This window comes from Teleopsis dalmanni, chromosome 1, assembly GCF_002237135.1.
Source record: "Teleopsis dalmanni isolate 2A chromosome 1, ASM223713v2, whole genome shotgun sequence".
Classification (NCBI taxonomy): Eukaryota; Metazoa; Arthropoda; class Insecta; order Diptera; family Diopsidae; genus Teleopsis; species Teleopsis dalmanni.
Genome location: NC_051846.1, coordinates 119,488,424 through 119,505,099, shown reverse-complemented (window position 1 = coordinate 119,505,099; position 16,676 = coordinate 119,488,424). Strand labels below are relative to the sequence as shown.

The 16,676-nt window shown below is 32.8% G+C and overlaps 1 protein-coding gene across 2 annotated transcripts in view; it reads right to left on the bottom strand.

Moving 5' to 3' along the window:
• The window catches only part of LOC119668097 (triple functional domain protein), an 89,023-nt gene extending 72,347 nt beyond the window's left edge, over positions 1 to 16,676 (bottom strand). Inside the window, exons 1-3 of one of the 2 annotated variants that reach the window (XM_038077490.1) lie at positions 15,500 to 16,676; positions 1,379 to 1,931; positions 20 to 1,315 (exon numbers count right to left, since the gene is read on the bottom strand). In XM_038077490.1, the coding sequence (XP_037933418.1) occupies positions 20 to 1,315; positions 1,379 to 1,931; positions 15,500 to 15,678 (2,028 nt within the window). In that variant the 5' untranslated portion in view covers positions 15,679 to 16,676. Of the gene's footprint in view, positions 1 to 19; positions 1,316 to 1,378; positions 1,932 to 7,818; positions 7,941 to 15,499 lie in introns of those variants that run through there. The other variant, XM_038077491.1, reaches the window with a different exon arrangement.

Sequence of the window (16,676 nt, the reverse complement as noted above, 5' to 3'; positions counted from 1 at the left end):
TATATATAAAAAGAAGTACCTCTTTTTCATGTGTGTAAAATATAACAGCCATATCAAGACGTCGTCGCCTTTGTTCAACACGCTCAGCGAAACTATCAACCTGCATGCTTAATTCTCTTGCAACAGAGTAAATTTCATTAGGGTCTGCCTCACCGCTTCGTGCCAACTCATCGGCAGCCGATAACAACTTTTCTGCATTACTATAAGTATTTTGTGCTACATTTTCGAAATGCTCATGAGATTTCTGATAAACGCGTGCCTTTTGTAAATTTCGTCCAATGCCGGTATTTTTGCGCAGAAATACTTCACCATGATTTTTCAACCAATCTAAAACTTGTTTCACGTCTTCCTGGAATAGTCGCAATGCTAAAGTCTGGTGCAGTCGTATTTTTTCCTGATGCCATTTGGCTTCCAGAGATCTGTGATGACCTAGTATACGATGTATCTCATCTAACACATGTGATGCACCTTCGCTATAATCAGCTGCAGGGTTTTGTCTTTCGTATTTGTTAAAGCTGCTATTTTTGCGATGATCTGGAACACCCGGAGGTGGTGGTTGATTACATACTTGTACCAAATGATCCAACTGATACAACAGTTTCTTGCTCGTTGAGTGGACTTCAGTGTACGCTTGGCACATGGCTTCGTACAGAGATTGATGTGTACGTATTGCTGTTTCTAAACTTTGTATATCCGAAGGTAGTGGCTGTGATGCTTGACATGCTGCTGCCCAAGATGAAACACTATTGCAGTATTGTTCAGCTTTGTGATGAAATAGTACACTTAACTGCAACACAGCCGTACGCTCTACTAAGCCAGCAGCGAAGTCCTTCCATGTGCGATCAAGGCGAGTTGATAAGGTTTTTATGTGTTGCGCAGCGTAGTGTTGGTTTTCAATAAGACGTGCTACCTCAAGTATACGATCTATGTTCACAGACACGTTCATAGAGGCAACAAAGAACTTCTGATGTTCATCTTGTAATGACTTGGCCACCGAATAATTGTGACCGATTTCTACGTAAGACATTTGAAATACGTCACGGTTATGCAGTATCCAATCAAACATTTTTTCACAGTCTTGTTCGAAGAGACGCCACTGAAAGCACTGGTCCAGTTTCGCTTTCTTATGCTGCCATAGGGTGAGCAAGCGCTGCTGTCCAGTATGTATGAGGTCAATTTGGCGTAAAGCTTTGCTTATAGCTGCCGACATATCTGGATTGTTAGTTGTAACACGATATGCCGGTGAGGAATTTTGTGTTTGTGTTGAAGTACCTGAATCACTGCCACCGCAGTCTGCGCCACCACCACTGCCACCCTAAAATAAAATAAGAATGTTAATAAAAATATTTTAGTCACTGAAAGTAATGTAGAAACTCACTTGTCCTCCACTGCAACTACCCGCAGCACCCATATTTATTTTAGCCAGCAGTTTTTTACCTTGGATGTCTAAATCTTCGATGGGCAGTTTGAGTATTTTCTTTTTCATTTCGTTGTGATGATCGAGTGAGTGCCTAGCACCATTAACATCTTCAGCGAAGTCATTGCGTTGTAAGTCTTCCTGCAGATCATCTATGCGATCAGCCAAATCACTTGCCTGCCAAAAGAAATCTTCAATGGCTAAGCGCGCCTCAGTCCACTGTTGATGGTCGTACATTTGTGTACCGTCAAAATCCGATGTTAACTGATGAGATTCGGCAATCTTGTTGAGAGCTTCAATTGAAATTGTTGAAGTTTCAAACTTATACTTGTGCGAAGATATTGAAGCTCTCTGTTTCTGCCAAAAATTATCCGGTTTTATTATAACGACGTTGTGTATATTAGCACTAAAATGCTCTTGCAACACCTTCAGTATTGTCTTCACATTGGTGGAACAATTACCATTGCCGCGCATATCAATAATGACTGTGAAGCCAAGATTCTTTGCCGAATCGCTACAAGTGAAAATAGAAAAACAAAAACCATTTAGTGAGAGTCAGTGACAAACTAAGGCAAGGCAGAAGACCGACCTTACACTAGTACGTGGTAGTGTAAGCAGCAAGAAAGTCATAATAATCCATAAAGTATAACTTATAAATTATTTAAAGAGAAAAGACAAGCAACCCGAGGAACTCGCGCCCGTCAATAACACATTCGCAATAGGCAAACGCTTTGCTTTTGTTATTGTTTCTATTGGTTTTGTGTTTTGCATAAATTAAAAATTTTATGACAGTTTTATTGGCTGACACCGTTTTCGGGTTGGCTTGCTCGGGCCTTTATGCATATCTGATACATATCGTCGAGATCGATATGGGCACATTGTATGTGGCTCTAATTTGAATTTTGATTTTCTATTAAACGTTTTAAATAGAGTATCTTGCATGCATAATCAATGTGCCCAAGCAGTGATTCTTTATTATTGATTATTGTTTTGGCCTGAATGGAAAGAAGCGCGAAATATGTTAGTTATTAACGTTAATATTTTTGTTATTGTTGTGCCATTTATGTTGCTTATCGGCACAAAACAACAAAATCAACCTTAGAGGGCTTCACATAAAGTAAAAGTAATAAAATTATTGCTCTCTATGGTTAATACCATTCGTTAGTTGGGCTTGAAAATAAAGGGTGAGAAAACTTTTCAGTAACTAAAAGCCAAAAGGTAGTATTGAAAAAACTTTGAATTAGTTTTTTTTTGTGCTCTCATCATACAATCGCTCATAGTTAAATATGAGTAAACTTTACAATAAGCCTAGAAGTTTAACTTAATTTTTAAGCACTTGGTATAATTCGAACATAAGTTCTACTAGGAAATGCTGTGAATACGAAGACACAATGGAGCGTTTAATTGTCAAGTATCCAAACGTTATATTTTGAACTTAACAATTAGTTTTTGAAAAGTTGGAAGCAACAGTAATAGATTACAAAGAGCATGGTCAGCTTCCTTAACAAAATAAAAGTGCAAAACGCTTTAATTAAATTTTGGATGTAGTCCCTATTGCAACTAAATCACAACGAATCAAGTCCCACTAATCCTTAGAATTTCTAGAAAACACTAACAGTGTATATAATTCGGTAAAGTACATAATAAAAGAATAAGAAACGATTAGTAGACATAAATGACTATAGTTAAAATTTTGTTTTCAATATATGATCGAATAAACGGGGTAAGTCACAAAAATTTTATGTGGTTTCAAATAGTTAAGGATAGAGGAAACTTATAGCATTTAGACTTTATTATATCAGAGATGACTCAACGAAAACATAAGTAAACTCGAGAAGTGCGCGCAACGATTAGTATTGGGGTAGACGATATTAGGAACAGCAGAATGTTTGGAGCACGAAATAAACAATTTAAAAATTTGATTACTAATGTATTAAGCTGCGTTAATTACGATTCTAACGACTATTGATTGGAAACGTTGATTGATATCCATATTTAATTTAACAGCTGAGCTCCATAATTGGATCCCCTATGTTCCTATTGCTTCTATACTGATTTTATATAAGAGTAGTTACTTTTCTATTGTTATTTGGAGTTTTCTTAAGTAATAAATATTTGTATTCCTACAAATATATTCAAATTAATAAAAATATATTATCAAATATTCCCATCAATATTTTATTCTCTAGCTTACAGTTCAGCTTTAATCAAAATTTGTTTTCTTTTGTTTTTTTTTCACAGCGTGATTTACGAATTTAATGGTAACGACTGTTGTTTGAGGTTTATGGTATAAAATTTGCACGTTTTACTGAATATATCCCACATAGATATATTTATATAAGAGGAGAAGAGGATCTTCTTAGTGTACAAACGCTATAATTCAGTGAACTTTAAAGTAGTTTATGACTTGTTTTCGCATGCAGTTAAACCTCTTTGATATACAGAAGTCACAATTTCGGTAAATCTTTAAATCGTTAATGAAAAAGTTGCTCATCCAACGCTCTCATCTATGTTGTATGTGATCTAGAGATCCATACGGGATGGTTATTATATCTCTTTTTAAGTAATTCGCATTATTCATGATGTAAATCTTTGATATTAGGGTAGAAATTGAGATTGAGTCCAGTCAGATTCTCTGTGACTGCCCAAACCTTGATCTGGGTCAGGAGGAGGTCACTAGGTCGAGAACAAATCTCCCCTACCGACAATCTGGCTCTCATACGGAAGGCGGAATGTCTTCTGTTCGCTTAGGGTCTGTTGCAGCACAAAAGATCAACCATGGTCGCAGTGGTGCTTCGCTCCGTACCCCATTTATTTCTATTTTTAACCTTTGTAATTGCATACTCAACTATGGCCAGATGGTTTTCCATTTGTCCGTATCAATAAATATATAAAATATATATAAAAATATAAAATATATATAAATACATAAAATATATAAAAATATATTAAATATACATAAATATATAAAATATATATCATCATCATCTGTGACTATACAGTCCATGTAGGAGATAAGCCTGTTTACAACATCCTTCCATTCTTCTCTGTTTTTTGCGTTTGTTTTCCAATTTATGTTCATTTCTTCGAAATCCTGCTGCACACTCTCTTTCTATCGTTTTCTTGGCGCCCTCTATTTCTGTTGGTTCTTATTGCGTTCTCATAAATCTTAAGCGGTACTCTTCTTATCACATGTCCAACCCATCTTAATTGCTGTTTTTCATAAATTTAGCGATTGTATCAGCTAGCCGTTCTAGCTTACGGTTGTATCTTATGCGATACATTCCGTTTTATTTTACGGAGTCAAAAAATAAAATATAAATATATAAAATATATATAAATACATAAGAGTCATTTATAAGCTGCGAAGCTTTGTCTATACTGTGTTAAATCGTTCAAATTGTCTTCAAAGTGTCAATCACATAAATAAGACACATAAATATTTAAATTCACTCATCTAATATCAACAATTTTACACTTCAAACGATTTTTTAACAAAATTTCATATTTCTATCTTTCAGCATTTTAAGTATCTGAAATCATTGATTTTTTTTTCGTACATTTCTCCTATGCTTTACTTTCTATTCTATTGGGAATCGATGCTTGTTTTTTTCAGCCTTTCGGATTGATTGTTGGCTCATATTTTACTTAGCTTTTAATCAATTTTAATCAATTTCGTTGCAATGAAATCTGAGAGGGCAATAACCGTTGGAAATATGCTGGCTCGTTTGGTGGTCGGTCGCCGGGTGTAAAAAAATCTTTTTCTTTTCAAATTGAAATATTTGATTTTTTCCCTACACTTTTGTTTACTTCGCAAATTCAGATTTTGTGTAGCATGAATTTTATTTCTCATTTAAATTAAGAAATGTATCCCTATTCTGAGCATTATTACAAGCGCATAATACATAAAAATTGTTGCAAATTTAACTCAAACTTACAATTTTATTAATTTTCAATGCTTCCTAATGGGGAACATTCAGTTTGCTGTACCTAAAATCAGTTCCCACGAAGTTTAAATAACACTTGAAGAGCATATCTGCTAAAGAAAATATTTATAAAATGAAATTTAGAACGCATTTTGTAAATAAACAAAGTCTTGAGAGCGTAATAGTAAATAGTAAATAAAAAAATTCCAACAGAACCAAATGGCAACAAACGTGCTTCCAGATTAGAGCAACGTATCTGAATCTAAGCAAAACAAATATTGCGCCATGGGTCTTATCTCTTAAATGAGATAAATAAAAATTACTAAAAATAAAATTTTATCTATTTTGGTGGCTTCAGTATCAAAGGAATTCCCTTCGCTTATTTTTCTTTTCTGAGTTTTGGTGTGTAGCTTATGGATTTTGTACCCGCGATGACGCTGCTGTTCGTTTGTTATCAAAAGGCGTTCGCGCTTCTACTCTGGAATTTTTCTTATCAGTGCCAATGTTTTCCTTTTTATGTTTGTAATGTACTGATGTACTGCTTACTCCCTTGTTCCTGCTTTTCCCTATCATTTCGTTGTTTTTATTTTATATTAATTCAAATAGATAAGCCAGCCACAGCGCCATGTCATGGATTGTCATCAGTATGCATCATTTACAACAGCAGCAGCAACAACAAATTTGTTATTTGCAATTGATGATGTGTGAAGCATTATAGGAATCAACAATTTCCATAATGAATACTGTCGCCTGCCGTCCGTCGGGTGTGGTTAAGTGCTGCGATTCATTTCTGATTCTTTGAAATTTGTTTACATTGTAAACATGACTAATTGGAACTTGTGTAAATGGTGCAAATCGGCACAAAGCGTAAATCATTTCAGATTTCAAATGGCTTTCATATTCAAAACATTCTTAAACATTTTTAAAAACGTTTCTATATCAAGTTAAAGTGTTTTTAGTTCATATTTGTAGATTAGGGGAATATTGTCTCTTTATACGGTTGTAATAACCAACAGAATACGAAAAAATATGTGTTGCTGATATGAAAGGTCAACCATTTTTAAAGCATTCCTCTCTAAGCATTTGGTAGACTTAATATATAAAATATATGCAGCACAATTTTTTTCAAGACAATAATGAAGTAGTCAATATAAAGCAGTTTGCTAATTAGGCATGGTTGTTATAGTGATGCTCCACTAGGAGCGAAGAACAGCAATAAGTTATAATGATTAATAAGATTCACATCTTCATTAAATTTGTATACACTATTTCGTAGTCATATAACAAAAGTTAAACCTGATCCCGCAAACACAATTAAATCGTTTTTCACACGAAATTTATTAACAATCAGCAGTTTAAGACGAACAAGCAAAAAGGAAAAATATGAAAAGAAATGGAATCAAAGTATTTATAAAACGAGTAAAATGTTAGACTCTAGCTTTGCCGAAGGTTAGTTACCCTTTACACTGAATTTGGAACCAACATTGTCACATTTATATAATAATATAAACAACATAATATATGATAAGATAATAAATTATATATAACATTTATGTAATATAACATATACCAACATATAAATAACATAATATATAATAATACTAATAATAGCTGCTACAAAGGTTTTGTTCACAGTAACAGTTTGTACGATTAGGTAAAGTTGAAGTACACCAAAGCCCACTTGATCAAAAATAATGGACTGTTTGGACATCACGAACTAACGTTGTTTATAAACAGATTCCAAGGCTGTCCAAAACGGGCCGCAGTGAACAACGTGTAAACAACACTGAAAGCTTGGTTAACTCACCATTCAAGTGAGAGTAGGTCAAGCTTATAGGTCTATAAACTGAGGCTTTTTCTACAGGATGGCAATTCTTAAGTCAATAAGAAAAGAGGCTTCAAAGATTTTTAACATTCTCTTGACCAAAGATAGATATTAATAAAGAAAATTAAACACAGATCCTCCTCTTATTCGGAGTCTTAATCTTGCCAACAGTCATTATGGGGTAGACCATAATGACTGATTGTTCAGTTAATATGACAGCTTTAGCATATTATCGTCTGATTTCGTCGAATCAGATACATGATCAATGTTAATTCCACAAAAGCATGAATGCAAAGGTTTATTCGAATAGCTTAAAACCTGAGGGATTAGTTTAAACTGAAACAGACAGACGACTCATCGAACCGATCGAACCGATATACATTTTAATGTGTTACAACAATTTTGACAAACCTAATATACCCTTTTTACATTTTTTTTGTTGTCTACTGTTCATATTTAAAGCTAAATTATAAAAGGGCTGTATAAATATAAAGAAAAGAAGAATGAATTGGTAGATACAATTTACAATAATGCTGTCATCACCAATTTGTTGTTCCTTTTTTTTTTTTTGTAATTCGTAAGTGGTTATAAATTCCTATAATAATTGTGTTTGAAAGTGTTGAGAGCTAGAATATCATATCAAATCTTACGTGAAACAAAATCCAAAAACAGCTGATCAAAAAACTGTTTCACACTTATATCGTTTATCACTTGAATCATTTATCACTTATGTTCACTTTGCAAATTTCCTACTGGGCAGGCAAAGCGTAATGCACATGTACAATCCAAGCAAATATTGGAAGCGTCGCATTTTTATAAAATAAAATTTTATGTTGTAATAAATAAAATCGTGTTTTCAACAAAACAAGCTTCACCGATATTTTTGGCAGGAAAATATTTTTTTAAATGAAATTTTTTTGATTTATTTTGCTTGAAGAAAAATAATTATTTTTACTCCCACACAAGTTGAGCCAAGAACGAAACAGGAAAATTTTTGATTAAAATTTTAAAATGAAAAATATTATTGTCATTTAATGTTGAAAGAATTCAATAATTTCCTTTTTTTTTTTCTAATTATTAAGGTTAATTTTTTCTGTGTAATGTCAATCGAAAGTTTAATAGAAATAAAGAAAATAATGATATATTAGGCTTATATACACAAAGGTCTTTTAGAATTTGAAGGTTATAATGTATTACTAATTATTCCTATATTCCTATATATATTTATTAATAATATTAACTTTCACTGACTAAATGTTGTTTGTGAACCTCAATTAGCGGTAATAAGTATAATTGGTATTTAGTGTTTACACGCCGACAACGCAATTATTGAAATTGTCGATACACAACAAAAAACGAAAAATAATTGCAAATAGCACAAATTACTTAAGTTTTGCAATTGAATTTAATAAATTACATTATTAAAATATTTATCAATATATAATATAAAATTAGTTCCAAATAATAATGCATACAAAAGTCACACTATTTTTATTTTTTGTTTTTTTGTTTTAAAATATTTAAGGGTTCCTATGTTTACAGATCTTGTTTATAGTGGGCATCAATTAGCGATAATTATTATAATTAAAATGAAGTGTTTACACTAGTACACAACTAAATTACCGAAAAAGAGAAACTCAACAAAAAAAAAAGTAATGGAATTGAAAATATCACAATTTATTCCCATTTAATCCAATCAAGTATTATTAATAATAAATTATATTATTAAAAAAATTAAATAATATAAAATAATATTCAATTCAAGAAACATTTTGTTTTTAATAGGCAACTCTAGTTTTAAATAAAATCTATTTACGTGATAACTACATCGGTATATCTTAAGACATCATTCTGCTAATTAAAGTCAAATAATGTATAATTTTAATATTTCTAATCAATTATCTAGAATAGTGTTATGTGGGATGTGTGGCTGATTGTTGTACAATTAAAGAGTTAACTGTCAAAATGCAACGAGACATAAAGTGCTTATAAAGGGTACAATATTATAGATTATGAAAAGTGTCTTATCACACTGATGATTTACAAAATATTCATTTAGTTTATGTTGAGTCTTTTTCGAGTTAGTGCATTTGGGCACTTTTACTCTATAATGGCTGGGGGTTACTGCAGAGTCCCACACATCTCACTGAATAATTTGAGTATTCCTCATAATCTTCGTGATTATTCAATGATTTATTTAAGATCTGCATACCGCCCCGTGCGGTTAGTGATTACTCTGAGATTAGATAGTGCTAAGTAGGGCAGCCTGTCGGTTTTCGCATATAGCTTCCGAGCTCTGTCCCTTATGTATTTTTTGACCGAATCTATTCTAAGGTCTCTTAGCATGTCATTTGTGCGGATGTACCATGGCACTTTGAAGAGCCTTCGGAGAGCCTGACCATGAGCAATATTTAATTTCTTTGAGTTCTGACTTATTACTCATTTCATGTATAATAATAATATGTAAACAGGGTTAAAGAAAGATAATAAATGATTTTGTTATGTGTACTCACTCCAAATGTGTTTAAAAATAAGACCTCACTAATGAAAAATCCATATACATTTTTAAAAAGTGGGAACTTTCAAATGGTACTGATCAATAAAACATTTGAATTTTTAAATGATTATTCATTTAATAACAGCTTTTATTAAATGAATAAGTGACGCTACATTTTATATTTTCAGAACAATGGATTCTAAGCAATTTCATGTATCATTGCTTTTAAATAGAAAAAAATCCGTGACCTCAAAGCGTGGTTTGATAACTGCTACTCGGATCGTTTTAATGATTAAAAACAACAATATATTGATCATTTTCATAGCTCTCAGCTATTCGGTGCTGTTAAATCGAGTTAAAAATGCCTTTTTCGATCGATATGTAACACTGAACAAAACTTGGATCCCCCACTTTATTCGAGAGCTCGAGTCTTGGTGGAGTCAGTTAAGCGGACACCAACCTCCCCAAAGAGATCAAAAACCCTACAATCAGCTGGCAAGGTTATAGCATTTGTATTTTGAGAATTTTATTAATCGGCTTTAAAAAGATGAGAAAATCAATAACGATCGCTACATGTCCCAACTAAAGGAGAAAAACGCGAAATAATGACCCATATGAAGACGGAAAAAATCTTTCTCTTTCATGAAAGCAATGCGTCGTATCTCATGTCCATGCTTAGCAGAAGCAAATTACATGACACACTTCGATTTGCTTCTGCACCCACTGTAGTTGCCAGTGATATCCAAAAAAAGGTTTATTTCAGGGAAAGAAATTTGAGTTCAATGAAAAAATCATCGTCGAAATTACGGTATCTTTCAAGGCCAAAGATGATCCATCATATAAGTCAGGCATTGAAATGTTTAAGAAGCACTGGAATGACTATTTTACCTTTGAGGAAAGTACATTGTTGAATAAAGTCGAATTTTTTCAAAAACTTGTTACATTGGTTATTCTATGGACTTGTCACCAACTTTACTATTCAAAATCCCTATCTATTTACTCATGTTTACTTCTATCCTCCACTGTACTCATTCCATCTTATTTTGCAGTACTTTTTTAAGAAGGGATGAAGTGATTACTATACTCTTGAAGAAAGTAGATTGTTGAATAATGTCAAATTTTTTCAAAATGTTGTTATATTGGTTATTCTATTGACTTGTCACCAACTTCAGTGTTCAAAATCCCTATCTATTTACTCATGTTTACTCCTATCCTCCACTCTGTTCATAATATCTCATTCTGCCATAGTTGTTTACAGTACTTGGTTGGTGTTTGGTACAACCTCCATCGATTTCATTAATAAGTTATATATTTTTCTTTTAGAAATTAAACTGAACTATCAATGTTTCAATTGATAACCAGTAGTTGCGGTGATGTCTCCCAACAAGTGAACATTCATTCATTCATTCAAAACAATAACAATTATCTAACTTTATCTTGGCACATGCCGAACGAACTGTGAACCTCACGTAAACGCCGACTGAAGACCAACTATTCAGATTTGAACAATGAATTTCGAGTTCAGAACCAAACTTTGCTTCCCAACTGCTCTGCAGTTGTCTCTGCACAAGAGATAAGACTTTCAATTATGTTTTTAATCTAATAAGAATATTCAACAAATAATCTCAATTCCAATAAGAATGCATTCACTTTACTTTTATTCTTACTTAAAATAACTTTTTGGTGTCTTTTGTTGGTTCCAGATTGCAACTTTAATGGGGATTTCCTCTTAAAATTGTTGGCGTCGTCGTCGTCGACGACGTCGTAGTAGTAGTGGTGCTCCAATGATTTCTTTTGTTTTTGTTTTCATTATTTTTTATGCAATTTCTTATTTTATTTTATTTTATTTTTGTTAATGATTTCCACTTCCTCTTACTTCTCTTCCACTCTTCTTACCTACTTTTTCGTTGGTAGAATGTGCTTTTTTTATTTATGTCTTTTACTTTGCGTTTTATGGTTCTTTGTTATTTTCGTCATCGTCGCTATATTTTTTTTTGTTTCTTTTGTTTTTATTTTTTTTTTGTTTTTAATATTTATTTTGGTTTTTGGTTTTGTATTTGAATAAAGACAAATTCTGTTGTAGCTTATTTTGCTGCTTGTATTTGGAATGGAGACGATGAATCATTTTGTATGCTGACTTAAGTAAAACTCGTGTTTTTTTAGTCACTTTTTATTTTAATTTTTTTTTTTATTTATTTTTTCCCCATTTTTCATATAAAAAATGTTAAAATGAAGAGAAGTGCATTTGCTAACGACTCAGCGGCTACGAGATGCAGCAGCATTGGAACAATGCAACGTTATTGTAAGTTTGTATGGAGCAAAGTGCAAAAGCGCGAATCAAGCCCGCGTCTACCCAAGATGCACAAGAAGAATAAAAGAAGAAGAAGAAATGAAACAATGAAAAGTTTTAAGAGATTAATTCCTGTGTTGTATGGAAGAAAGGAGTTCAAACATGACACTCTTGGTTCTTAGCTGGAAATATGTTAATTGAGTTCATTCGCTTGTGGTGCCCCGGTATTTCAGAGGAGGGTGGCAGCCAAAGAGCTCGGTGTTGTCTCATCTCTTGATATGATTTAGAGTAAAAGTATTACTGATAGCGCCGTTTAAGACATCCTAGATTCATTATCTAGAAATCCTTTCGGTACTTTGAAACGGTTTCTTGACTCCATAATTTAATAATAAAAGAGCGGTTAGAACTGTAGAGGGTTCTTTAAATTTCTTAAGGAAACCTCAGTTTAATTTGAAAATAATTGGATAATTATTTGAAAATTGGATAAGAAATATAGTGACAGACTATAGGTCTGACTATATAATCTAGTCAGAAGTGTTTTTAAAAAGTTTTATTTATAATAGAAATAAATGTCATGGGAAGTGGAATATAATTATAATATAATTACAATAATAGTTGACTAGGCACATAAAATGTCTCACTCAGAAAAGTTTTTAGAAATTCCTTTTTATAATAAAAATAAATTTAAAACAAAGTTTTACCTTTAAACTTCGCAACGCTTGAATTTAGCTTTACGGAATATGATCCGTTGTTACTGCATAAGTACTCCAACTACATTACTCACTTACTTTGGTGGTCATTACAGACTACAAAGTAAGTAAGATTACAGACGCCCGGTATACCAATCGAACATATGCAATCAATGCTTTTTATCAAGGAACGTAACTAGTTTCCATTTAAATGACGTCTAAACGTATTCCATACAGATGGACATAATTATACTGCTACGTTATCGAATTCTAGGCTTTAGTAAGTAAGTATTAATCAGCTTTGATATCATTAAGGGCTAAAACTACCATACAGGTGCAGTAACTTTCTCAAATTCTTACAAACAATCAATATTGGCTTTTAGCTTATATCCATATATCGTCTCTAAGAAAAGGAGTCGACGTTTAACACAAGAAATGTTCTGAGTCAAATTGTATCAGAGCATTCTAGCCACGTGGTACTTGCGATTAATTGACCTATTTATACCTACAGTGTATTCAAACTGTTATAAAGTTAGGTAAGCATATCATATAGGAAACTGACAAATCTGATGTAACTTTCTATATATTATACCATTTAGTAATGACCAAAAACTATTCATCATATGAGTGTCTGTATCATATGGCATAAGAGACAGAGTTGAAAAGAAGTATTTTGATTCAATTGAACTTCGATATCGTTTATTTCTACAGTATGATTAAACTGCAGTTTACATTAATTGGTGCCTGATTCTCATGTGGCTCTGTTAGAAGTGCAAAATTCTTGATATTAATTTAAGTAAGACTCAATCTAATTATGTCTGTCTCTTTAATATATTCTCTCATCTAAAATACTTTTCCTGATTTTCTATCGTTAATAATGTAGCTCCGTTATGCCCCATAGTGCCACCCACGATATATGGCGGAATAGCCACATCTTTTCTCTTTTAAGTTAAACAAAGAGTCTAATTGATTTACTTGTACAATTACGGATCTATAATTACTTTCGTGTTACTAATGTTACTTATTTTAAGTAGTATTGTAAAATTTGTGTAATATATAAAAAATTCGTTCCATTCAATTTAATGAGAAAATTAAGTTATATATATTGATTGCATTGCTTATAAAAAATATTTTGCATTCCACTACAGTAAAGTAATTAAATAGTCCAAAGATGTAAACAAACCGTTTCTAATTTGTTCATAGAAAATTTTATTACTCATTTTAAGATTATTTGTAGATAAAAATTTAATTAATGTTTTAATAAAACATACCTCAGAGTTTTACTTAGAGCAATATAATATTTCGATTCGAGCTGAGTATATACATTACTTCTTTTCATGGTCATTATTATTATTATCATTGTTAAAATCAAGTGCATCACAACTTAAAAGATTTCACAATATAACCCACTTTCACATTTCTTTTCCTTTTGGCCTCTTTTCACGTGTTATGGTTATATATAATTTATTGTATAAAAATTGGATTAATTGATTGGATAAAGTCCAAAGCAGTCAGAGCGTATAGTTTTTTAACGTGATTACCCGTCATTAAGGTTCAACACTACAGTGCTCTTAACAGAAGTTGGACAGTATAATGCAACGGGAATAAATTCCAATGAATTTCAGGTGATGCAAATGAAAGCTATACGTTTGCATATAGTTTCTACCTTGGGAGGTAGTGAGGTCTTTCTAATGCAGTCCTTGTTCTTTGAGGCACGGACCCCATTGGAATATGCAACTCCACATCGAATGCAAGTAAAGAAATACAATTATTCTACCCTTGTAAGTTTGGGTTTTAACCATAGCCCCTACAATTCTCGCAATAAATGTGATAACCTTAATTGGTCTGGACAGCCGAAGCTGTGGGTCCTGACGCCCTTAGTACCAAATCTACACGTCCAGTGTATAAATGGTGTCACTATCATTTATACTATAATTAGTATCGTATGGTGTCTACCTTACCCCTTCCCGCAGAGTTCCAATGGCAGCAGTGAGTACCAATTGGTTACTTTACCGTATGAGAAAATATTTTCCATTAGGAAAATTATGATTAATTTCCTAATGATGATTAATATTAAAAACAAATTCTTTGCTGAGCCCTCCCGACTCTATTATAATACACATGTGCGACACATTTTTTTTCTTTTTTTTATTCGTTTCTGCAGCCCGTTTTTCTCCTAACCTTTGCAATAACGGGTTAAAGTTCAAAAATTAAAGCATTAAAGGGTTAATAAAAGATTTTATTTTGAGAGATATGACTTTCGTGTCTTCAGTAAATTTGTTAAATAGATAAAAATTTTTGTCTTAGATATACTTTCCAAATTTACTTTCTTTTCTGCTAAAATGATGGATTCTAAAGAAAAGAAAAACGGTACAACGTGAAGTTTAGCAGCCTTATATAAACCTAAAACCAGTGAATCGATCTCTGCAGGTCAGGGTATAGCCATGTGCTAAACAGTTACTTGTCACACATAAGTATGTCGTTTTCTCATGAGTGCCTCAACTGCAGCTTTACCCCCATGTTGTCGCTACCATGTTGCAATTAACTTGAGTTCAATTGATCTTTGGACCCGCTTCATTAAATTGGCTAGGTTTCTTTGCTTTTATCCTGATTGACTTCATTTAATTCCCTCTCATCCCCCAACCTTTCTTTTCTCTTGCATGGATTTCTAACCTCTCATACTATCATCACCTAAACACATGTATATGGCTGTCATTCCTTCCATATTATCTGCTTTATATATATGCCTAAGTAAACTAATTCACATTACTAACACATGCAATCAGATTAGCATAAATAAATACATTAGAATAGCAAAATATCAAGATGCCAGGTAACAGCATCAACCAACCTACCTTGGTATCATAATTAAGTAACTTAGCAGTCGTCTTAGATCCTCAGGTTTTAGACGGTCGCGACGTGGCGTTGCTGGAAAGCATAGCAAAGGTCCACCGCGACGATCACGCCCACCTGTGAGGAAGACAACACGCTCCTGCAGCAGAGTGAGTATATCACGGGCCCGTTGTCCATCCATTTTGTATGTCTGTTCAGCACGAAATGTTTTTACGCCTCGTTTTGTTTTGTTTTTTTGTTTTTGCTTTGATTCTTTCTTTCAATTAAGATTTTTCTCTGCACTCGCTTTCAATTTTTAGAATTCTTACGATTTTCTATTTAATTTTGCACACTTTTTCATTGCCAATGACATGGTGCCTGGCATAGCAGTGACGGGGGTGGATTTGATAATGAACTTTTGCACAAACAAACAAATTAATTAGCACAGAAATGAGGTAAGCACACGTACGTCTCGTTAGGCGGTTGGTTCTAAGGTTAAATTCTCAACTTAAATTTTATTTTTTTTTTTTTCGTTTTATTTGTTAACTTTTGGTTTTTAACTTTTGTTTCCGCCTATGCACGCAATTTGCAGTTTCCTTTCGTAGTTGCTTTCGTAAATTTCACTTTGCACATATTTCCACCCCCTTAGCAATTAAATCCACATGTACTAATGCAACTAAGGCAACTAAGGCTCCGCAGCCGTTCGCCAGTCACAACAGAAATTGTCGCAGGAGCAGCATAAACGCTACCAACGACGACGCAAAAGTGTACAAAACACGTCACACAACAATGCACACATTCCAAATTTTTGGGACTATGACGAATTCTTTCTCTTCTAACACTTCTAACTTTAAACGCCACACTTGGCCACTGGAGCACCACAGACCACAGTATCACACACTAAAGCACGCGGGTTAACCCGATTCTTGTTGTTTGAGTTCAATTCTAACCTGATTCTGATTCTCTTTGTTTTATCTTATATTATTATTTTATTTATTATTTTTTTTTTTTTATTATTAACTGTTGTGCATTCTTTACTTTTTTACATTTATTTCGGCAGCTCAAATAACCAAAATGCTGTGCTAACGCTGTTATTCTGCTGCTCCATCATCACTTTTTGCAGAATTCATTTTAAAACCTTTTTATCTTATTTTCTTTGGCAAGAAAACATCTTTCATTGACAAAAAAATAAAAAAAGTA